The sequence below is a fragment of the Pollachius pollachius genome, assembly GCF_949987615.1.
Source record: "Pollachius pollachius genome assembly, chromosome: 12".
Lineage (NCBI taxonomy): Eukaryota > Metazoa > Chordata > Actinopteri > Gadiformes > Gadidae > Pollachius > Pollachius pollachius.
Window position 1 is genome coordinate 16,822,242 of NC_136945.1, and position 24,597 is coordinate 16,846,838.

At 43.9% G+C, this 24,597-nt stretch overlaps 4 protein-coding genes across 11 annotated transcripts in view; 1 reads left to right on the forward strand and 3 right to left on the reverse strand.

The window, feature by feature from the left end:
• Window positions 1-4,192, forward strand: part of ampd2a (adenosine monophosphate deaminase 2a) — a 32,485-nt gene extending 28,293 nt beyond the window's left edge. For all 8 annotated transcript variants that reach the window (XM_079748507.1, XM_079748509.1, XM_079748508.1 and 5 more), the window contains one exon: window positions 1-4,192. This exon is cut by the window's left edge and continues 1,476 nt beyond it. The gene's annotated coding sequence lies outside the window, so the exon portion shown is untranslated.
• Window positions 4,193-4,798: 606 nt separating this feature from the next.
• eps8l3a (EPS8 signaling adaptor L3a) lies at window positions 4,799-10,395 on the reverse strand (the record flags this gene model as incomplete). The annotated part of the gene is made up of 19 exons (XM_079748165.1): window positions 4,799-4,834; window positions 4,921-5,053; window positions 5,291-5,373; window positions 5,613-5,738; window positions 6,400-6,496; window positions 6,585-6,622; window positions 6,971-7,181; window positions 7,520-7,665; window positions 7,829-7,903; window positions 8,058-8,131; window positions 8,238-8,361; window positions 8,552-8,700; window positions 9,045-9,175; window positions 9,307-9,365; window positions 9,468-9,611; window positions 9,754-9,912; window positions 10,024-10,088; window positions 10,168-10,238; window positions 10,331-10,395. 19 exons carry the CDS (start codon window positions 10,393-10,395, stop codon window positions 4,799-4,801), a joined length of 1,986 nt encoding a protein of 661 aa, XP_079604291.1.
• A 1,955-nt stretch (window positions 10,396-12,350) lies between these two features.
• irf6 (interferon regulatory factor 6) lies at window positions 12,351-16,828 on the reverse strand. Its single transcript, XM_079747827.1, has 8 exons — window positions 16,573-16,828; window positions 15,975-16,155; window positions 15,474-15,669; window positions 15,244-15,348; window positions 14,835-15,092; window positions 14,275-14,667; window positions 13,918-14,036; window positions 12,351-13,421 (listed from the first exon to the last, which is right to left on the reverse strand). The coding sequence occupies exons 2-8, from the start codon at window positions 16,146-16,148 to the stop codon at window positions 13,191-13,193; spliced, it is 1,476 nt and encodes a 491-aa protein (XP_079603953.1). The 5' UTR covers window positions 16,149-16,155; window positions 16,573-16,828; the 3' UTR covers window positions 12,351-13,190.
• A 4,667-nt stretch (window positions 16,829-21,495) lies between these two features.
• On the reverse strand, window positions 21,496-23,733 carry guca1ab.2 (guanylate cyclase activator 1Ab.2; the record flags this gene model as incomplete). Its single annotated transcript, XM_079748428.1, has 4 exons — window positions 21,496-21,637; window positions 22,072-22,162; window positions 22,437-22,586; window positions 23,536-23,733. The coding sequence occupies 4 exons, from the start codon at window positions 23,731-23,733 to the stop codon at window positions 21,516-21,518; spliced, it is 561 nt and encodes a 186-aa protein (XP_079604554.1). The 3' UTR covers window positions 21,496-21,515.
• Window positions 23,734-24,597: the final 864 nt, after the last annotated feature.

Below are 24,597 nucleotides of genomic sequence, written 5' to 3' on the forward strand. Positions count from 1 at the left end.
GGAACGGCATGTATGTACTGTATGTATGTGTGTCGGTTATTTAATTACAGAAACACATTGAATATTTACTTGAGATGCACGCAAAATCCTCTCACTCTCTATGTCCCCATACTCAGCCCGTCCTGAAAGCTGCTTATTTTTCTGTTATGTAATATGCTGCCTTAACACATCCATCCACCGTCCTCAGCCCCTTTACAGAGCCCCTGTCGACGAATGTAGATGTTGGGGTGGGGTGGGGGGTTTGTTGGCTTATAAGTCTTCCGTTGGTCGATCACTCTCACTGTAGAGGTTCCTAAGCTTTGTTTTCCCGTCAAGTTCGGTCCAGTGACGGTCATTAATGAGTCTGTGCTGTGTGTCCGTGATTCGCCGTTGGCGAAACTGCAGCGGGGATGCTGAAAAGAATAAAATCGCGCAAAATCCAGAAAACATGTCCGCCAACATCCTGTGCTGAACCGCAAACATTCCATGACAGCTTACTAAAAAACGAAGAAATCCCAAGTTAAATATGTATAGCTTTTTCTAAAACGAGTGTTTGTTCATTTGGACATGACACTGTGTCTGTAGTCACTCAGCGAGCGAGTCTGCTGACCCAGAGAGTCACAGCAGAGCCCCACTGGGATGTATTTGGCAGCATTAAAAAGGGGGGAGGAGGAGGCTTAGTAGGGATGAGAGATTCAACCATCCCCTACCGTTATTACCTCCAATAGAGGCACCTTTTGGGTCACATTCATCCCCTGGCTGGCCCCCCTTCGCCAGAGCTGTGCCAGGTCTGAGACAAACAGCCTGACTATAAGGTCTGAATGGGCCCCCCCTGCATGCAGTCCTCTGTACATCCCTAGCCAGGACTTTCCCAGTGCCTTTTCATTTGTAGCTTTCGCCCACTGAAAGCCCAGACAGTCTCTGTCTCAGTACCTGTCTATCGCTATTTGTGTGATTGTCTCTCCCTGCCTCCCTCAATCTCTCCTTCCTGTCTCTCACTCACTCTCTGTACTGTCTTTTTTTAAAGCAAACACCGCTCCTGTTATCTTCTGTAGTCCTCTGAATGCCAGTTCCACGCAATCCCCTCCTGGCTGCATGCTTTGTGTACAATATTTTACTGGAGAAATATATATTGTGGACAAGAACAAGGACGAAAGGAGAGTTTTTGTTTTTGCTGCGCTCAGTGTGTTCCGTTCCTCATACTCACAGTGCATGCCTGCATGGTGGCAGGGGCGGGGAGGCGTGTGTGTTACAGCGAGGTGTGTGTGTTCAACGAGGTGTGTGTTCAGCGAGGTGTGTGTGTTCAACAAGGTGTGTGTTCAGGGGTCTGTCGTGTTAAAAGCACCTCTTGGGGAAACCCAGGGCTGCTGACCAGCTAACGTGTGACCAGATATGTTTGTAGTGATTATATTTGTTTAAGAAAAGAGTGATGTGAAAAAAAAACAATAGAAATATTCTTCTAGTAGAAAACGCACAGGTTGTACCGGGCCTCAGTGGAGAATGTTGCATGGGTGGTGGTTTTATCCCAGCCACCTGCCCGATCGACGGGAACGCCACAGCCGGACGTGATATTTTTGTAAGACGTGTTCACTCACATGTTGTTCACTCACCCACGGTCATGTGCCGTATCATTTCATGTTCCGCCGAGTTTCTGTTGACCTTTTAAATACAATTATTGGACCTGTAGTAGAGTGAAACTGGAGTGTAGAGAAGGTGACTGTACAGAAGGATTCAATAATAAAGGAAATAAACATAAATACATCCTAAAAGTGTAGCGCTGCAGCTGTCCTGCTTCCACTTTTGTAGCTGTGTAGACGTTAACGATAACAAACAAGCCATTAAGATGACAGACAGAGCCCCATCTCTGTTGGGGAAAGTGTTCAGTGGATGGGATGGGCTGGGGGGTTTAATGTGTTCCCCAGACTCCTTGTACAGAGTGTATTTTTTTAAAGGCTGTAGAGATAAGACCTTTTATATAAATGATACGTTAACGTCTGGATTTTAAACATGACATGTCATAGACCATTGTATTGAAATAGCGTAGTAATTTCCTTAATGGACTTTAAAGAAGGATTTTGTTTCTCAAAATTATTGGATCCCCATATCTCAACGAGACTTTTACAATTCCCGTATATTTGTCTATTTATTCTGCTTCATCAGTCTCTGTTCCTAGTTTTTTTTAAAGTCCATGCACCGATGGACAGTGCACTATAATAAGCACTCTTAGTAGCTCTTTCAAAACCACAAAATATATATTCACACTGGTATGTTGTGTGACAGTCACATTAAGCCATGAACACAATATAACACATTTACCACGTAATATTCTGCTTTAAAGGCCATTTCTTGTACTTTAAGATAGACGAGCAAGCTTTGCCCACGGGGGATCTCGCTACTCACATGACATAACCTTTCATATATATAGTCCCTACAAATCTTCACTTCACCTCAAATTGGGCAGAATTGAAAGCATTTCATTATCTTCCCTCCTAACCATGACGTTTTTCTGTAACTCGCTCATTACTTGCCTACCATTTGTATTCTCTTCAGAAATTGGACCTAGCTCATAATAAATTACAAGCAGCTTTAAAGAAGGGCTTATTGAGTAAAGTTAAGGGGATAAGGCATACATTAGTCGTAATCATTCAAATGTATAATAATAAATAATAATACATTTAATTTGTAGAGCACTTTACATTCAGAAATCTCAAAGTGCTACAGAGTTTAAGAGAAAAAATAGAATAAAAGGGGTTGTTAAAACATATAATACATAAACAGTAAAAGGGAAATTAGCAAAAGGCTTTTTTAAAAAGATAAGTCTTAAAGGGTAATTCCGGTGTAAAATGGATTTGGGATATGTTTTGTATGATAACGAGTTGAAACGTTCGTTTTGGAGCACAGAAAACGTTTATAGACGCTTTCTTCAGTTGGCTGTTTATAGCCGATTCTATCAAAACACTATAAACTTAGAACGATGGGGGCACTGGTTAAGGTAAAAACTAAATCGCTATTTTAAACCACTTAAAAGACTCGATAGGTAGATTGACGAACACAGAGATTGTGACATCCGTCAGCAACACGCAAGCTCTGTGTTCGCCAATCTACTTATCGAGTCTTAAAAACAAAATGGTGTCGACGGGTGATCTACTGACGGTATTGTGTGTATAAAGGGTCATTTTTAATAAACAATCTGTACACTTACAAAGTTCTCAATGCCTCGTTTTATATGTTAAGACCCTTATTATACTACCAAAGAAGTGTCGGGCTACTTTTAGCCTTTTAAGTGGTTTAAAATAGCGATTAAGATTTTACCATAACAAATGCCCCCATCGTTCCAAGTTTATAGCGTTTTGATAGAATCGGCTAAAAACAGCCAACTGAAGAAAGCGTCTATATACAATTTTTGTGCTCCAAAACGAACGTTTCAACTCTATCATACAAAACATATCCAAAATCCATTTTACACCGGAATTACCCTTTAAGTAGAGAGTGCGCTACACGGCGGTACCTGTATAATACGGCTCAGGTATAGCTTGGTTCAAGCTATTTAAGTTCCACCATCTCCTTTCAGAAGACACGTCCCCTGATCCTGCAGGGTCCACTTCCTGACTTGCTTTTGTTTTTCTTTGTTTTGTCTAGCAAAGTACCAAGCAGAGAGCAGAGTTTGTAGCATATGTAGCCCAACCTCACAGAACGTTGCCATATTGCTGCCCTGGTCTGTTGTCAGGTAGCAACAATAATGCTGCATTGGGTTGAATCAAAAGCTCACTACACAAATCATTTACCAGAGGTTTTCAAAATAACCAAAGAATGAAAGTTTAAGAATGTTATTTCGATCATTACATAATGACTTACACTCACATATGTCGATGTGCACGCACACGCACACACACACGCACACACTGTTGCACTGTTTAAATAAGTTTAATTTCTCTACATCCCTTGAAATAGTTACAAAGTGTACCATGTATTTGAACACTTGAACATGTATTTCACAAGACATTCACTTCAAGCACCTTCATGCTCACAAAATTATAAATCAAGCATTTTTCATAACACATCTTTATTTTCAAACATTATTATTTTTTTCTTGTTTACAGGAAATGATGACTAGGTTTGTATTACACATGTTGTTTGTGTTTTATCATCAAGGCCTGACTATAATTGCCAATGTTTTATAAAGTGAAATGCTTCTGGTATGGTTGACGTGTAATGTCCCAGGAATGAAATAAAGCATGTTTAGTCAATGAATATTTGCATCATACATAGCTCTCTCTGACAATACCAAAGCTTGGACTTTTATTTAAGAGTGAATGGTTGACCTAGATACAATTAATAGACTTCTGCTCAATATTATATTTAAATAGTTTATAGTAGTAGACCAGTGATATTACAATACTGTTATAGTAAAATATACAATATAATATTTAGCATATATTACATGATACTTAGAATTATACATTTTGAATGATACACTTTTTTTATGTAGATGATTTCAACAAGACTTTTCACATTGCATTATTCATTTAGGATTATTAACGGTTATTTTCATACATATCTACAGTTTTTCATGAATTAGGGCTACATTTCTCACTAACAAAGAAGGCAACATAATAGGTCAAACACATCTGAGGATGAAAAGAAAAGCGTCAAACCCCTAATGAATGTCGACCTTTGTATTATAACATGCTCTAAAGTTATAATTCATGGATCTATTGATATTGGCTCTGTGTTGGAGGTTGTGCAATCGAATGGCTCATGACTGCGAGAAAATTAAAAAAAATCTTCCAGTTATTTTGCAGCGCATATCTTCCATATGCTATCCCATTGATGCCTTTCGCATCTCGCTCTGAAGCTGAAGGGAAAAAACAAACGGAGGACCCGACGATTAGAATCAGGCTGACCAGAAAAGCCATGCGTCCCATATCACCCATGACTTACCGCGAGAGAAGATTTGACTGACTGCAGCTGGAAGAAGACCCGCCCTCCCTCCTCGGGACAGACCTTCTTCAGTTCCTCTCGCGACATGCCCAACAGCATTGAGCCACTTAGCGGTCCTAAACACCGCACCGTGCTGATCACCCGAAAACAGAGCATGCTTCAACGGTTGCTATGGCGAAACCTAGGGGTTCAACTTGCGTCATGGTCATTTGAGACATCCTTTGTGTCACCCTAGCATAACACTGCGTCATGCCAAATACAGCGAAAGCTATATCCAATACTACGTCTTTAGTAATATCCGGAAATAATATTAATAATCATAATAATAATCATCATTCCACTTACCGGTAATTAGGTTGGTTTTACTTACATTCTACTAAAGCCTTTGTATTCCAGCCATGCAGTGACATCTTTAGGCTTGGACCTCTTGGTTAGAACAGGGGGACCAGTGAACTGAGGAACATCACAATGCAATGTTATACCACAGAAGTATGATACCCGATGACATTAGAGAAGAAAATACTTTTTAATAAGTATAATAGCACAAGTAGCCAGCATATGGTTTTGTTTGTGATAAACACATCATTTTGCAAACTCCTAAATCGAGAGGGGAGGATTCTATGGAGAACGATGGCGCAGACACCCCCTTCAACCCAACAACCTAGGGTTCAAACGCTCAGTTGGTCGCTCACCTCGTCCATCTCAGGGTTCATCTCAGACGGCTCCGTCTCCAGGGGCTCCAGAACGTTGTTGGGTATGAACCCTTGCTCGCCACTCGTGTTCCTCACTTTCCACCACTTCTTGGACGAATCTAGTAACTGTGGGCATCGGAGATCATACATGTCACATAGGGCCTCGTTGACATCATGTGTATTACACTGGGCATCCGTTCCCAGACTTGGTCATGCCGTGACTCATCGATGAAGATACTTCTGGCCCAGGAGGGCCGACCCATTTTGGTTTTCATTGTCATTACAATGCCAAACTAGTGATCCAATTATCGAAATGTCAACGTCTATTATTCATCAATACAGTACTCTTTTCTTCTACCCCCTGTCTTCAACATATACCAATGATCCGATAAAACTGACAACACAGCATAAGATCAAAATATTGTTTGTGGTCCTCACATTTACAATTACATTTAGGGCATTTTGCAGACCCTTTTATCCAAAGCTACTTAGAACAGTTCGTACACTCCTTGACACACCGACGGCGGAGTCAACCATGCAATGCGACAGTCACCTCGTCAGGGGCCGTTAAGGTTAGGTGCCTTGCCAAACCAGAAACCTTCCGGTTCCGAGTCAACCCGCTCCATCTCCTGAGCTAAACCGACCCTACTCCCTAACTACCCAATTCCCGCCGCCCACCTGGTCCCACAGTGTGAGCCACTTCGGGGTCCCGAGCCAGAGTTTGGACACTAGTGTGTTAAAGTACAGGGTAGGACAAGGGGACAGGGACACAAGGCTTGACACTCACATTGACTATCTCTCCCTTGGTGATGCTCAGCTCTTTGGCGTTTCTTGCGGTGAAGTCGTACACGACACGCATGTGCCTGGGCTCTGGCTCCTCTGGGCTGCAACCGAGAACAACCCACGTGGCTATTACCCGTGACAAGACACACAACATGAAAACGCTCTCATGTCAAGGTTCACTTTACTCACGGTTGGGATGGAGGGGTTGGCTTCCGCTGAGCCGGTTTCTACGAGAGAGAGAGAGAGAGAGAGAGAGAGAGAGAGAGAGAGAGAGAGAGAGAAAGAGAGAGAGAGAGAGAGATAGAGACAAAGAGAGACAAAGAGAGAGGAGAGAGAGAGAAGGAGAGAGAGAGAGAGAGAGAGACAAAGAGAGACAAAGAGAGAGGAGAGAGAGAGAAGGAGAGAGAGAGAGAGAGAGAGACAAAGAGAGTGAGGAGAGAGAGAGAAGGAGAGAGATATATCGACAAAGGTAGATAGACCGTTGGATGGACCAACATTCATTCGGGGACCACTGGAAATAATTAGGTCCAGTCGTACACTCAATGCACAGAATAATGGCGTGTACAGAGGCTAACCTGGCTGGGGGCGGGGCGGGGGGCGAGGCTGGGGGCGGGGCGGGGGGCGGGGCTAGCGGTGGGGGCGGAGCTGGCGGCGGGGCGGGGGGTCTCCTTGCGCTTTGCGGGCCGTACTGCAGGTATCCCCTCTGACACCTCGGGGGGTTGCCAGCCGTCCAGGAACGCCAGGGTGTAAGTGGGAATGTCGTCGTCATCTTCCGGCCATTTTGTACTTTAAAATGTAAAAAAAACAAAGAGATTGGTAACCAATGTGTTTGATATTGAAGAGGGCTTCCCTCAAGGTCTAAGGTGATTATTGATTCATTCATTTTTAAGCCTGAGCTGCTTCAGGTTTAGTGCAGCCACCCGTTTGGTCAAAATGATATCATTATATTTTTTTCCTCCTGCAGATGAAATAAAACTTCCCTAGAATTCCCTTGTATAAGCAATTTTGAAATCAAAATTAAATGAATGATGAACGAAGAATGCGATGAAACAGCTGCATTGTAGGTGTAGAGCAACAGTATAAAGCTGGTATGACATTATGGGATGGATGCTCTCCTGTCCAACCTGGGGATGTTCCAGGGGTCTCCCAGGGACTGCCACAGCGCGTCCTCCTCGGTGTTGGCCTCCTCGCTCAGGAGCCGGAAGCACTCAGGGGTCAGCAGGGGGGCCACCACCGTGCTGGAGAGGTCCGGCGGGCAGCGAGCATGCACCTTGTCGGGTCAAAACACAACCAGACTCTTATTTTGAAAATCCTTCGATCCAAGCATTCATTTGAACTGAATTCCAGTGGTGGTAAAGACAAGGGTTGGGTGAGGTGGTTTTCTGGATTTGTAAAACCAATGCAAATGAATCGTAAACATGGTGGAGGCTTACATAGGCGAGGGAGGTGAAGAGGTTGTGGACAAAGTCAGAGGCGCTGGGATTGCTGATCTTTCTGTTCAGTTCCGCCTGTCATAAACATTACGAAACAGCTCTCATTATCAGCAACAAAACATCCCAAGATACATTCTGATGTACAAGCCCTATAAGAAGGGCTGTGGGTACATGAGGTGATCACTTGGTAAGAGCTCCGACAAGGTGAAGCAGTGGAAAAAAGACCTACCAGAAGGTTGAAGCCAAATTTGATCTTCTGTAGGCAGGTGAAAAAGTCCTCCACAGGGGGCATGCCTTCAAGGGCTGTAGATGTCGACATAAATCTATCGTTATGACAACTGGTGGCTCAAAGCAATACTGCGCAATGCTAGGACACAACTAGTCGATTCCTGTAGGGATCCAACCTCACCTTTTTTCTTCTTCTTCGTCTTCTTATTCCATTTCTTCTTGTTCTTCTTTTCATGTTTGGCCTCCGATGCAGCGATTTGTCCCATGATGATTTCCAGATCAGTAAAGATGTGATTCAAGATATCCTGTAAAGGGATTGAGCATACGGCTTATTTCCGTTCTGTGTTGTCATCACAATGATTTAAATACAATATGCTATACTACTGACTACTATTCTAATATAGTGATGGCTTCTATCAAACCGATACTACGAATCATGTAAAGAGATATGCCAGGTATTTAAGTCTAGGGTCACGATATGAAAAGACAACTGACCACGTTCCTGTCCAGCTCTGTGTACGGCAAGATTTGAGGGAGGTCTTCCTCTGAGGTGTAGGAGGGCTGTGGAGATGGGGTCCTCTCTCGAACCCTTTGGGTGTATTCCTCTCTGGGCGGTACGGGAGTACCAGCATCGCTTTCTTCTCCTACACCATAAGGACATACAAGTTTCATGAGTGTTTTTGTGTATTGGGATTGAGATTCAATTTGCGATGTAGTATTTAAATGCATGCTGGCAATCGTTAGAATTACGCAGTCACACCGTTGATGTATTCCTGTGTTATAATGTGATTTATAGGACACCTGGACACTCGATCTTCATTCGTTCAGAGGATCATCATTCCTCTGCCATGCAAACACTATAATCAGATTACGATCGTTTTATATTTATTCCACACGTGCACCAATAGGTCAGAGATTAGCGTCACAATCATTCCAAGTAGTAACTTGCTGTGTTTACAACGTCACACTCTACCCCAGCATAACCCACCATAGTCTGGGCTACTCCACGTTGACACGGGATCTTCCGGGGGGTTCCAGTTCCTGGGTTGAGGGGACGGGCTGGGCCTTATCACGTGTTTAGGGGCCATGCATCGATCCATGGACACTGGATGGCCGCTGCTTCAAAGAACATTGCGTCAGAGCAATCTCATCAATGGCATCCGGGAAATGTAGAAGGTAAACTACAGGATATATTCATGTACGTGTTTGTTGATCTGTATGTATGTGAGATAGTTTCTATAGCAGCTCACTAATTTTCCTTCTGCCTGCGCAAGAGAGCCCGTGATAGGTCCTTCTGGATGAAGTCAGCCTGCAAAAGTGCAGAAGAGACATAAACATTAACCATTATCGAGTGGCAGGCCAACGCGTTCACTGATCTATAAGGATGAGTCAGAAGGTCCCTCCCTCTCACCTTGAGCTCATCACACTGGAACAGGAACACACTGCTGGTCCTCCGGACCTCCACGCACATGGCGAGCAGGGAGTGGTACACCTCGCTGTCCGTCACCGCCCGCAGCTCCACGATGCTGCTGAGAGGGAGGGACTCCAGCTCCTCCTGAAGACCACACAGAGCACACACACCAGGGCAGGGGCGTCACCAACACGCAACATCTACACCCACACGGAGGCGCCGTGCGGCCCAATTTGACCCGCTATGGCCCTCGGAAACACAACACCGTAGAAAACGTTTGCCGTACCCTGGTCTCGATGTCGCAGAGGTGCAGATCGCTCCCTCGGACCTCCAGGAACATGTTCTGACCCCACACACGTCCCATGCCTTCCAGAAGATTCAGGCGTTCCACACAGTCCGCCACGCTTTGCAGCTCCTTGCCATCCAACTCGCAGGTGATCAGGTGCTTAGATGTGACACAGAGTTACCCCCCCCCCAGTCTTATGAATGAGGAGGGTCTGGCCAGGTTGCCTCTGGCTGGGTTTGTATGTGAAACAATGGTGTCTTTGTACTTTACCTCCACTCTGTACTGAAACTTGTCCAGGATCTTGTTTATAGATGATGCATACTCCTTCCTTTGTGCTGTTGATATGTTATTGTTTTATGACTTGTTTTGATATAAAAACATGTACAATTGGAACTGAGTCAAGTCATGACTTACAGTAGATGGATCTTGCACTTGGTCTGGACAGATTGGATACTTGTGATCCATCATCCGAATTGCCAGATCTACTGGCAAATGTAAAACAACGAGGAATAATGACACAATGGTCCAGACGATGCAAGACTTCATGATTGAGTGAATAAACTCTAACAACACATACTTTGATTGAATTGATCCGGCATAGCTGCTGGTGTTGTTGCCGAAGGGACTGCTTCTTCCCGACATCTTCAGCGATATCAAACACTAAATACATGGAAAACAGTTGTCTAGTGTTTGTGTTCGACTTATATTTTGTATGTTCTGAGAGTTCGGAGAGTTGTACAGAGAAAGATTTAGAAAATAAACCACTAAAAGAACGGGTTAGGGTTATTTATTGTTAGTAGAATGTTGGTGATACTAATAAGATTAGTGTAAGTATAGGGTAAGTGTTGGTAACAAGATTAGTGTAAGGTTTAGGGTAAGTAATAGGGTGAATAGTAGGTTCATGGTAAGTATTAGAGACAGCAAGGCATTTGTCGATTATTATTTGCTATTGGTGTCCCAGAAAACATAGCACATTGATCGGTTGGCTAACCTCATCTTTATGGGCCTATTAAAATAGTTCCCTGCCCCTTCACAGAGACTGGTTAATAACAACATGAGGTTCCTTAATATTTAGATATGACTTGTTTGTTTTACACAAAACCAGCATTTGATATGAGAAAATATCTGAAAATATGTCTTAGAACCATTAGACATAATTTAGTCCCGTAAAATAGACCTTAGGTAGCCCAACCACCATGGTAAAGCATGGTCATTATTTATAATGGGTCAGAAAGAAAGTCAATTATCCTGACCAGTGGATCCTCATAAAACAAAAGTAATCAATCTTACCACTTCAATCCGGTGTAAAATAGTCTATATAGGTCTTCTGAGATTGTTCTTATTTATTCATGTTTAAGGTCTGAGTGACGGCAATAGAACAACATCCAACCAAGACTTCCCGTATTATATAGCGGGCCAAAGTCTGCTCTGACAAGCAGTGGAAACCAGGAGTGACGATCAAGCCCAGCCTTCTTGTTTCAGGTGTGGTATAGTCTCCCATATACCTCTATCTCCTCTGACCAAAGGTTACTATACCAAGAGAATTGGCCCCTACTCTGTGGAGATTCATGAGGTTTCTGGAATTTCAGATATCATTGCTCTTTCGGTCAAAGGGGAAAAAATATATATATTTCAACTCATTATACTTGAATTACAAATTCTCTATTGGAAATTGTGGGGGGGGTGTTTTCAAGAAGGTGTGACACATTTAAATCTGTGATATCTCATTCTAAACTGATGAGACAAATTGGTTGCCCTTTAAGCTACCATAACACTGATGTGTAGTTGCTAGGGCAACCCAGCTCCGGGGAGTGCAAACATTGGTTTGCACTGCAAACAGTAAACCTACTTTACGACATAGCAGAGTAAAGTAAGTATCTCGATCATCTCATATGGGCAAGGAAGAGACAAAAACAGAATGAAAACACAGCATTGCATTTATGTTTTCATCCTCCCCCTGGTGGGTGCATGAGGTATAATACATGACGTTGAGTGTTCTAAAAGTCTTTGATCAGCTGCTGGTCTCCATGGGAACCGTCCATCATCCTTGTAGATCAAGAAGAGGACATGTTTCATCCATGGCAGCCAGAATTGCAGTTACTTGCAGGATGCTTGATTAGGTAGAATGAGATTGATTAGGCAATGTTTGTAATGTTTGTACATACATTGCTTATTTAATCCTTCTAAAATAAAATTAAACATATCCATGCAGTTCTGTAATTCAATAGAAACGTTTAAACTAATGCATGACTAACACTCTGACCAAATAAATTGATTGATAAAAAACATAGCCCTGCAGCTCCTGTTAGATGTCAGTATTAAACGAATAATGAGTGAGCACCCACTGGCTCAGAGATTCTTAGGCGCCTCATCATCACCATGCTAGTGGCAGCCAGCCTAGTTTCATCTGCTTCAGGGTCAAGACATGAACTGGAGCGTTCATAGTGCGCTTTGAAGCAGTTCTTTTAAAGTCTCTTGGCCAGCAGTGGAGGTAATATAGGCCACTGTCTCCAAGCCAGCGGCCATTTCAGACACACTGAAGCAAGGTCCAACTGACAAGAAAGTTGAATTGAATGGCTGTATAAAAACATTAAACGTTTTGTTGTGTTTTCTTTTTTATTAAACAAAATAACACAAGATTAAAAGTGCCGACATTCTACCAGTTATGAAACGATTTATTTACCTGACATTTGTTTGAGATTGACAGTATAAATTCCAATAGGCTAAATAGTACATGTTCCTAAAAGAAAAGAGACTTATGAATACAGAAAGATAAGTAGCACAACAAAGAAAATCCAACTTCAAGCAAAAGTATAACTGTAGGAACAGGTATTTCCAGTAAAGTCAGTGTTGAAAGAAAGTTGGCCGATTAGCCTGAGGAAGAAATGTATGACATGTATGTATGACAAACAGCTATGGCATGAGACAGGACCGTCACTCCAGAACCAAAGACCCATAATTAGTGGCCATTTCACGTTTACAACTCGGCACACTTTTTTCAGGAAACTCGCCACATATTAAAAGCTGGCAAGATAAGACTAGGGAACACTGCCTCGTTTCCTAGGTAACAGGCCCAGGTTTCGTAGGTGGTGAGCGGCTTCACAAGCCACTGACCCATTTGTATAAATATGCCAGAGGGTTAAGTCTGTAACTCATTAACTAGGTTAAATGTACAAGTGATCCCTTGAATGAAGAAAGACTGTGTCCCAACGAAGCGAGTTCTCACGCAAACACACTGTGCAGCACACAGTTTCTCGCGCAGCCCTACTTCTCCTGGAGACGGGAGTTTTACCGTATCCAGGAGAAGTAGAAGAATTTCTTCGAAGAAGTTAAAAATATTACAGATATCTCTAAATATACAAGTAGTACTCATGTCTGTTTACTAGGTGCTTATTGCCCCCTGCGGTACAGGGACCTGTGTCCGGGAGGGGCTGGGCTCACTGGGCCTGTAAGGCCGAGATGAGGTGCTGGTTCTGACCCAGCTGCGCGGGCCAGCCCTCCTGGCCCTGGTGGTTTAGGAGCAGGCAGTAGAGCTGCTTCAGGTGGGTCACTATGTTGTCCTTGATGTCGGGGATGGAGATCTGCAGGCGCACGCTGCCGCTGTCGAAGGACCGCGTGCTGTCGCCGGAGAACATCTCGCTGATCATGCGGGCCACCACCGGGATGATCTGAAGGAGAGAGGGAGAGAGGGAGGAGTGTGAGGGGGTTTTTCGCTTGGCATTGGGATTCATCTTGGATGATGAATCCCAATGAGAGAGATAACATCCAGACAGATAGAGACAAATGTTGATGCACCCCAAGACGTGGAAAGACCCAATCACATATAAAACCATATGGAGGAGGATATCAGTGATTATAATGACCACATTGAGCCTCTAAAAAAGCATTTCGGTACACATTCCAGGACACATTTGCCACTCACATGAAAGGGCTACAGGAACAGTTACCCTACCCACTAAACAATGCTGCCTATTTTGGGCATTTTGAAATGAAACACGGGATAGTTGTACACAGTTATTTACATATTTATTTACATATGGGGATGGTTCAGCTGCCATCCATTAATCTCAGACACTACTCAGATTCATCCGGGTTTATGCCGCTCTGAGCTGATCATGGAACTACAACCAACGATAGGGTGAGATCCATATGCAGTAGTCTCACCTGAACCATGATGAGTTTCCGCTCTTTGGGCCTGCCGTCGGGCCACTCCTCTCCAAAGCACAGGTTGATGTCAAAGTCTGGGGGGGTGGATGTCTGGCCACGCTGGTGCGCTATGACACCTTCACATCACACAACAAACACAATCAGCTGGGAGACTTTGACTCGACAGAACTTCAATGCGTCCGATTACGAATACATAAATAAAGTACTATACTAATACAGAATTACAAGTTTATTCAAGATAATTCTACATAGTAAGGATGTGTGGTGTGAAGAAATTAAAACATTTTCAGTTGAACTATGTAAAAAATAACAAATAAAAGGAAAATTAAAATGTCCCATTGGCCTTGAACTCACCACTGAGAAAAGACTCCAGGCAGAACAGCTTCACCTTCCGCTGGCGCTCTATGAGGTTAGGGGCGTTGGGATTGGGGGCGCAGGGGCCCGACCAGTACACCTTGCACTGGCAGAGTCGCACGGCGTAGATGTCGTGGCCGCTGACCTCCAGGATCAGCCCACGGTCCATGACGTCCAGCAGGCGGTTGGTGAAGATGCGCTGCTTGTCGTTGGTGATGTGCTCCGTGTTGGGGAAGCGCAGCTGCTCCAGGCTCACGGGGCCAAACAGCTCCTCCTGGTTCACCATGGGGCCCAGGTCCCCGTAGAACAGCCGGCACCCCTGGGGGTTGCTCACCATCAGCAGGGGGCTGACCTCCTTCCCGCGGTACAGGAACTGCACCTCCAGGTCCGTCACTGAGCGACACGCAAACCAAAGGGACGACAAAAGAGGAAATGGGTGAAAACAGCCATGGATGATTCGAGTCCACATCCACTTACCTAGGAAAGTGGAGGAACACGGTGAGCTTACCTAGAATTCCACTTCATCAGTGTTAGTGCAGAGAACAGATCAAGACACTCACTTGGCAGCGAGCTGATCCACATCTCCGGGGAGGCGAACATGGCGTCGGGCATGGAGGGCGGCAACATGATGGGGTTTTGGGGCGGGGCGGGGGTCAACTCCAGCAGGGGGATGGGCTGCATCTCTACGTCCACGGGCTCCTCTTTGGGCCACACGTGGCAGGGCTCCTCCTTGGGCATCCAGCCCTCCACCGACTGGGGCTGGTTGGACGACTCCGAGCCGGACGGAGACCACATGATGAGAGGGGAGGGACTGGTGCCTGCGCACGGGAGCAACAAAGAGTCAATATTACTGGTAGCAAAAACCAGTGTAAAACATGGATCAGCCGTGGGTGTTTTTTCTCCCCAGAGGTACTGTGCTACAAGGGATGAACGTAGAAGAATGAGGGGGTGTTTAGAGGGATGGCTGACCTTTGGAGGGGTACGGAGGGAGGGACTCGGGAGTGTCCGGAACGTCATCGTCCCCGCCCTCGCCCTCGTCTTCGTACGGAGTCCAAGAACCGGCATCCGACGATCCTGGGGATAGGGTTCAAAAAGCGGGCGAGGTCAAGCCAACTGTGTCCCATTGAAGGTCTTTGTTAAAAAATACATGCACTATTCTCTGTAGAATAGTTCACTACAATTGATTGGGGGGCATTTACCTGCGGTGCTGGGAGGCGGGGGGATGTCACACACGTTGTATATCTTCAGGGGGTTCATGGGGATCTCCTTGGTGCCATCGTAGATGAGTTTGAATTCCCGGCTTTTGTTGAGGGCACATCGGAGCTGAGCTTTCCACTTTGCAGGGTCAGGTTCATCAACTCCCTCCTGGAATTTCCCGGTCTCCACTGCCCATGCCTACAGGGTAGATGGGAAGTTAAAAATAACTTTGTGTCCTTTTGATTATTTTTTACTGATTCAGGACACTCCATTTGTGTATTTCAAAGAAAGTAACCTACTTTTTAGATATACACTAGAAAGCACAACATGAATATAAACATGTTGCTAAAGAGAAACAATACACACTCAGTATTAATTCTTGAATTAAACCATTTTATCAAAAAAAAAAATTGGAATTCCTAATCACAGATTAAGTGCGCTGTGTTGTGAGCCATCGCAAATAGGTGCCACAAGGAAGAGATGGGGACATTTGTCCTCTTCACCTTAAAAATGGTGTTCTCCTCTTCATGCTGAGGCGTGTGTCTTGTAGCATGCTTCCACGGGATCCTGAATTGCATGGCGTCCCGGTCGATCCACATCAGCCCGGGGTAGAGACCGGTGTCCACCTGGGCCACCAACCATGGCTTTAGGCGGACGCGTCGCGGAGTGACCGACATTCTGCCACTGGGAAACACAGCGAGGCCTATTTATTCAAAGCTGTCTTTCCTATGTTCACACATATTTGTGTTTAATACATAGCTGTCTAATAGTCCCAGTCCCATTTTCTTCTTAATTTAAAAAAGCTAGAGAAAACCCTGTGGTAGAGGGCTAAACCACCTGTAGGTAGACCAAAACAAAGAGCGTCTGTTTGTCAGTAGTCCTAACATTGAGTGCAGCTGTGTTGTGGGTCAACGCGGAGCCATGTCGTTGTTTAAGGGGATGGCTTATTGCCTTCAGATCGGACATTAAACTGTGGTCGGGCGAATTAGTCCAAGCGATCCTCACACATGCTTATTTGAAAAGCGACATTGAACTAGGTATAGGTGATAAAGAACAACCAGGGAAACAAAAAGTCATGCACCAGTCGATACAAAAACATACCTGTCTGGAAGCAGGAAGTCGAAAGGGCTCCTTTAGTGCCCAAAAAGCAGCCGGAATCCGACGGTTTGTGTCCACTATCGATCCGTTCTACAGTCAGAATTTTGTCTCAAGGAAGGGGGGAAAGGATCAAATCAACGAGGTCGGTGGTTAATAGTGACTTTAAATAAAATCTGCTACCTTGCGAGTTGGTGTTTTTCTGATCGTTGGCCCCGCCCTCTTGCTCACCGAAACTCAGGTAGGCATGTGACGTCACACCCTATCCCCTCACCTTTTCCACACCAGGCGAATATAAAGCCTTTGATTTGACTTATTATATGACTATTGTCCTGTCGTACTTTACAACTCAAATTCACTGAATCCAAGTCGACCATTGTTGTATCCTATTTTGAACCTGATGCCGGAATAGGCGGCATGCATCTTTTGTCCTACTGATATAGTTGCCCACCAAATAATTGGCATGGTGGCGTTGGGTGACGAGGATCATCCTCGTGTATAACTAGACCTCAGACATTGACAACTTAAGAAGACACGCCCTGAAACTGCTGGCTGGCGTCGTGCGGCAGTCGTCGTCAGCTGTGTGCTCATCTGCCCAGTGAACCTCCAGGGAAGGTCTACGAGTTTCGAGGTAACAATGGGACCTAAACGTTATCTTGTTATGATAATAAGGAAATAATCCTAACTTTAAATATTGATGGTTTTCAAAGGGGTCCCCATCCAATGACTCTATGGAAGTGTGATACCTAATTGGTATGTAAAACGTTGTAGCCTAGGTATTTATTATAGGCCTATCCGTAATTTTAAGAGTTCCAAAAAAGGGAACTTAATATTTGCATATTTTAATATACGCTTTTATTTATACACCTAGGCCTCGAAATGTCTGCCTGGATTTTACGCTTATTTAGACTATAAAAAGGTCAGAAAATGTCCTGTGAGTAATTGCTTTTGCCCATTTTTTCTGAATACCTGGAACTTTCTATATCTGGCAGTTATTAACAATTTACTGAATTTTATAAGAGTGCAATAACATTTTATAATGAAGAAAAACACAAAAATGGATTTCGATTTTAGAGTTTTAATGAAGAAAAACCCTGCAATCTAACATGAATAACAGATTTTGCAAGTTCATTTGAAAGTTTGAAGAGTATACAACTATTTACAATAAAACATTTTATTTTCGGTCTCTTAAATTTACAAAAACAGGCCATATTATGGCAACTATGTACAGGCGTTTTTTGGCTAATTCTCCACTATTTTAACTTAGAGGCCTTGATGGTACTGCCAGTGACAGTTCCTGTCTGCCTGCAGACACAGGCCCACATTACAGTGCTCACACTGCCAGGCAGTGCTCCTCTGGCAGAGTTTGCAGCGCCGTCGCCCCAAGCTGGCTCTCTGAGATTTTGTCTGTTCGCTGGTTGTAGGAACAGGCAGATGTTTATAACTCGTCTTCTGAGGGCCATTTCTCAGGTCAACTCCAAGGAGGTGTGCAGAAAGCTCCTCCCGGAAGCGTTGACGGGTCATTGGTCTCTCCTGCTGCAGGCTGGCACACTCCTTGTGTATGATGAAGGAGTTGGTCACAGCATGTCTACAAGATGCTGGAAAACAGTGGTGGGCCATCTCCTTGTTTTCCGGTGGACTGAATTTGTACCAATCATCTGGTTCGAGGTGTCCACTCCCCCCACACTAACTGATAGGGATCAGTTGGTGATAGGGATCAGTTGGTGATAGGGATCAGTTGGTGTGGCCCATCACCTGTCTTCTTCCACCGCTGTGTCCCCGCTGTAAACTGGGTGGACGGTGGAGCACAGGGAGACTTCCCTTGTGTCCATCCACTTCACGAACAGAAGATCCCTGTCCCTGATCCACCGGATACTGCCTCGTGGAGATTTCTTTGTGAGGGCATTTGCTTGCATGGTGGGGACACCAACTCGTCCTTACCTGTTTAAGAAGAAGATGATTACTTTATTGTAATTGCATACATTGAAACAAAATGTATTCTCTGCACTGATCCATCATATATAGGATACACATTACTAGGAGCAGATTGCACATTACCTGTATGTCCCACAAGCTCCGAATCCCTGCTGGCTCAGGTGTCGGTAGAGGAGGGGACTGGTGTAAAAGTTGTCTGTGTAGACAATATACCCAGACCCCAGGTTCTCTTTATCGATCAGTCCCGCAACAACATCAAAAGAGAGCCCCTTCCCTGATGCCGTCTTGGACTTGCCAGTATAGAGCTTGAAGTCAATGGTGTAGCCATTTATTGCAGCAAGCACAAAGAACTTCAGCCCCCACTTTGTTGGCTTGGCCTTTATGTATTGTTTGACACTGAGCCTGGCCTTGTTCCCAACCATTCTCTCATTCACTGCAAGGTGCTGTCTTGGGTGGTAGATGGCCTTGCAGTTTAGTTGAATCATTTCCATCAGAGGTCTGTCACGATGGAGGTGGTCATAATCCTCTGTGCCCTTTTTTGCATCATTTTCTTCACTTTTTGCTGGGTCACTCATGTGCAGGTTAGCTAAAATGGCCATGAACTTGTCTCGGGACATGGCGGTGGCAGGGAATGGCACACTGAAGATGCTTTGCCTGCGCCAAAATTCGCTCATCTTCGGCAGGTCCAAAACTGACATGTACAGCAACATTCCTAGGAATTACTTAATTTCCTCTGGAGTTATTTCTGTCCAGAGGAACTTTTTCCCTTTCTCCAGGTTTTTGGCTGCATAATGGTTTGTGTTTTCACACAGGAGTTTGAAAACTGCAGCATCAAAAAAGTGGCGAAAGATTTCACCTGGTGAGGGGTTTCCCGCATTGAGTGAGGGTTGTACACCTGGGGTGTGTTTGGGGTTGAACCTCAGTGGTTGAGGGACTCCATCATCAGGCTCTGCCTCAGTCTTCCATCTCTAACAGCATCACCAGAACCTCCAGCATCCCCATTGCTCCTCACTATAGGTCCCTGAAGCACTCTGGTGAACTCCCCCTCCACCACACTGTAAAATATAATCAAGGCATCATACACTGTACAAACATATACATACAAACAAGACTTGGTAACATTACTCTAAATAAGTCATCAAACTAACTAACAAATACGCACATTTATGTTTTACGCACACTTTTACGCATACGCATCTCACTGGAGTGAGATCTTCCTGGGGTTGAACTATGGGTACCTGACCCAGTAGCCAGAAAACTACCTTATATATCTTATATGTTATATCTTATCTTATACCATACTGTTTTTCATCCATTAGTAAGTTTGATCTAGAGATAGATCAGTCATTGTCACAAAAATATCCCCAAACAGTACATTACCTTTCTTCGCAAGAAGTTGCTCCTTCTTCGATCTCAAATCCACCTGTAAACCTCGAAGGTGTTCTTATCACTCGGGAGGGTCGTCTTGCTGACATAATGATTTGAAATGCTGTTCACCACTGTTTATTCCATTGACATATTGGTTTATTCACTGTTTTTTCACTCTGTTTATCCGCAAACGTGTCGTCGGCGACACGTTTGGAGCTTATGGTGAATCCGGGACAAAAGGAAAATGTATTTTGGAAGTAGCTGTGGGCTAGGCATAAAGACAACAATGCATTATAGGCCATACCATGGTCGTACAGACGGGGGGTCAGAATAATGCCCAAAAATGTATTATTGTAGCCTAGTATATTAATCAATTGTATGGAACAACCAAAAGTTACCAGAATCAAATGAGTTGCAGATACAAAATAGGTTATTTAAAATTATAACAACTTTACACTCAATGCTGTGAAGCTCAAACAAACGATTAAAAAATGTAATGTTTTTCTATTTGTTTTGTTTGTGGTACTGAACTGAACTGCTTATGGCAGAGTTGTTCTATCTAACCTTTCATGTAGGCCTATAATTCACGTTCTAAAAAATAAAATCCACCCAATTTTTCCAACTGCTTTGCTATTTTAAATGTAGATGTGGTTCAACTCACTTTGTTAGCAGCTTCAATGTAACGTGGTGATGTTCCATTAAGATGCCCCCTTCATCATTTCAAACGTCATACACGATGGCCTCAGCAAAAAGCTTCAATAGCTCAGGTTTAATGAGCAAGCAATGGATAATAATGGATAAGAGATATCCTACATTCAATACCTATTTTGTTACATTTGATGGCACTTTCCCTTGAACAGGCAATTTCTCCAAAAATGAACCTCCTCAAACTAATAATAAATAAAGAATTTCATTATTTAAATCATTTAAATTGATTGCATTGGTTGGGAGAAGGCCTATACAAAAATCGAATAACATTGCAAGCCTGACAATCCTACAGTGATGTTATCGTGTCGGCCTTACCCTGAGTGCATCAAGTCTGGACATGTCAGTTTAGCTAATAGTATTTGTACTTTCCACTTAGCATACTTGTACATTTGCCTGATGGACGGCAACATGTTGCAATCCTCCCCTTTTAAACAACATATAAGCATTGAAAAACCCATTTCTTCTTTATACACAGTTTTAACATAAGTGTTCTTTAGTCGGCTTACCTGAGACACATTCAAATCATTCACTAGAGTATACATTTCTTAGTATACAGAGTCAAGTTTAGGGCATAGCCTACTTTATGGTTGATGCACAATCAAATGCCTTTTCCATGGATTACATATTTATTGCACCAAATCAACCGAGTGCGAGATTATTCTACAAACTGCAAGGCACTTTTATGTTTACGTTACTGCTCGAACAAGAAACGATAGTGAAAGCTTTGCGGGTGGATGTAATGTCATCCCTGGTCAACCCAAAACCATAAAAACGTGACAGTGGTTTTTAACACATGTTCCTCCTCATTCTCATGGAGCCCAGCACTATGTGCTTGTCCTAAAGACACTCCTGCATATATCCCATGTTGGCACTTTTACATGTTGCCTATAGGCCAAACATGTGTAGTCTATTTGGAGTCCATGAGGCATTCAAATTAGCTATGGCACTTCTCCCTGGATCCTCTGGACGATGTGGGAGAGGTCTAAACTGTGCGTTAGGGTTCTCAGCAGCATCTCGTCATTCTGAATCCCTCCCATGAACTCGTCGTAGGACAGCTCACCTGGAAACATGGACATATGAGTAGGAGTATGCGCACAGAAACCGAAACAGGCCAATAAAAAACCAAACACAAGACAAGGATTTGGACTTGATGGGCCTGTAGAGAAAAATAGACTTGTGTCTGTAGACAGCTAATCAGTTTTTACATATTTACTCATATTTTACTCCAAAAATATCTGACTTTTAGTTTGGCAAGTGTTTATTGAAAGTGAATGAGTGCCATACTAGTTTAAATTGGAATATAAACTGTATAGATATTAAAGACGTGTACAAAAAAAAAGATGTCTCATTGATGCTTGTATTACAATTGTACAAGTGCGTTAAATAGCCTACAGCAGACTTGTTTGCAAACTTCCTTTGCATTGTTTTGTGAAGATTGGGAAGATATTTTATGAATGAAACATTGTAACAGGCAAAAGGAGAATCTATCCTCACCGTCGCCGTTGGTATCAATCTTGTCAAACACCATGTCTGCAAAGTCCTCTGCAGAAACTTCGTTGGGCGTTCCATTGATGGCGCGGATAGACTACGCGAGGCAAAGAAAAGTCCCATTCAAAAATACGCACTACAGCTAGCCTACCATGTCACGGTATCACGTTGCACCACTAGATGTCAGTCCAGTGCAGGGCAGCCCTTACGTGACCCATGGGAGTCCCACGCATCCTCCTCCCACCATACTTTATATGAGTCAGGTCGGATTATGACACGGGATGCCCTAAACATAGGGCATCCCGTGTGTCATAAGCATCCACACGCTCAGGGGGCTCTCCCTCTATTATGGCAGTAAAGCTCATGCTTACCTTAATGATAAGCAGCAGCTCATCGCGGTTAATGCACCCGCTGCCGTCGACGTCATACAGTTTGAAGTACCAACGGAGCTTCTGCTGGACCTCTCCCTTCAACACCAGGCTAAGAGCGGCAACGTACTCCATGAAGTCCATGCAGCCATCCTTTAAACACACACACACGCACACGCACACACACACACACACACACACACACACACACACACACACACACACACACACACACACACACAAGCACAACATCAGTATTGTTGAGGTAGGCTACACACAATAAGTAAACATGTAACTTTGCATGCTTCAAGTTAAATTATCAAAATGAATCTAATAATACATGATTACAATTCATGAGCATGGATTCAATAATCCAGAACTCTGTGAATAATATCAAATATATCTCCATGGCTAGGTTTTACACTGCATGTTTACATAATCTGAATGCACAGGTCATCTTCAGTTCTCTCCATGTTTAGGTTGGTTGGCCAGGAGTAAGTGTGATAAACCCCTTCTGATTGGCTTAAGTCCCCTCTACATAGATCAAAACATAACACATGACATGCAATGGAGAGAAGATGATGAGGCTTAAAATGGTGAAACCGTATTTGCAGTCAGAAGAATCGGTTTCTTTTCGCACATCCTCCTTATAATAAGATATGAGAAGCCATTATCTTCGCAGATAATGGTCATTTGGACATAATGTGTTATAAGCATTGCAAGTTGTTATTGTTATGGCTACCTTCTTCCCCTATTTTCACTAGTTCACATCTTTGCATGGATTCCAGATTAGTCAACACAATCTCCCGAACAATTTTAACCCATTTCTTAAAGGTTTTGAGTTTCTTTAGAGTCAAAGTACCTAAAGTTGGCAGGATCATCCAGAGGTTAAGGTGTTTGTCTCCAACCCTCCAACCTCTGGGTTCTAACCCCACTGTCCACAGTCTACCTGTGCCCCAGGCGTCCCTCAGCCGTGCCCCCCCGCCCCCCAACGTTGTGTAACCAAACACTCCAAAGGTGAGCAAAGGTCACTCTATGAAAATAAAAGCATCCTGCCAAATCCCTAAAGAGTCGATAAAGGTGGAAAATTGCACAAGCTTACATTGTTCATGTCAAACGCTGAAAACATGGACCTTGCGTAGGCATCTGATGACTCCGACAGGTTCTTCAGGCCAAAGAACTTCTTGAATTCATAGTAGGTGAGCAGTCCAGACGGGCACTCTGTCATGAATTTCCTGTACCACTGGTAACTCTCGCAGGTGGTAATGTCCTCCAGTGTTGCTCCTTCAGTGTTTCCCATGTTTACTCTCCAATCCTTCGAAATAGGAAACCCGAACACAAAATGTACAAATGGCCACAGTGTGTCCCGTCCAGGCAATCCCAAAAAGTATGGAGGTAAACAAGAGACAGCGTAGACGACTTGGACTGCAAGCATCAACCTCAGCCAATCAGCTCACTGAAAGCGTTTGTAAGACATGGTAATCTTCTTTAAAGCCTCCAAGCGCTATGAGATTGTGTATCTTTAGAGAGCCAACCCCAGAGCCTATACCAGTAACAGTAGAAGATGCTCACAGTATGCAAATCAAACTGTGGCATTGTTAATGCAGCTTTAAACAATGCTATTCAAATGTGCTGACAGTGACAACCAAATCGATGTCACAGCGAGACAGATCGCCATTTTATGTGATGCACCGTAAATGAGCCTATATATTAATTAACACGTGAAAGCATAATTGATTGTAAGAATGGAAATGCCTTTGAAACAACATGAGAGATTTTGCATGCTTTTATTTTGCAACGCTGATTACTCCGCCAGCTCACGGCTTTTTAGCATCAATGCCAGAAGAGCGAATCTTATGGTCCGTATCCCAGGAGAAACGGCACCCGAAGGTGGGTTTCAGCGCTGTGTAGAAGGGGAGCAGGGAGTTGGAAGGCTGATCGGACCATTGCAGTGGTACTGGGAGCGATGGGGAGATGGGCTGTGGTCTGATTTGGGGCAAGGGAACCCTCCCAGCTTTTGATTGCTGTAGTTGAGCCATCCTCCAAGAGAAAACCAGGACATCAATCTGTTGGTCCACCACCTTCATTCGGCTGGCGTTGACGGGAACCAGGGTCTTCAGCGGGTTCATCCATATCTGTTAGCAAAGACAGACCGGGAAACACA

Coding starts and splice junctions, on each gene's coding strand:
- irf6 (XM_079747827.1), bottom strand. CDS start 16,148: ATGTCGGTCACTCCGCGACGCGTCCGCCTAAAGCCATGGTTGGTGGCC. Junction 15,349..15,473: donor CCCGCCTCCCAGCACCGCAG/GTAAATGCCCCC, acceptor CCCTATCCCCAG/GATCGTCGGATGCCGGTTCT. Junction 14,668..14,834: donor GTGGATCAGCTCGCTGCCAA/GTGAGTGTCTTG, acceptor CGTGTCGCTCAG/TGACGGACCTGGAGGTGCAG.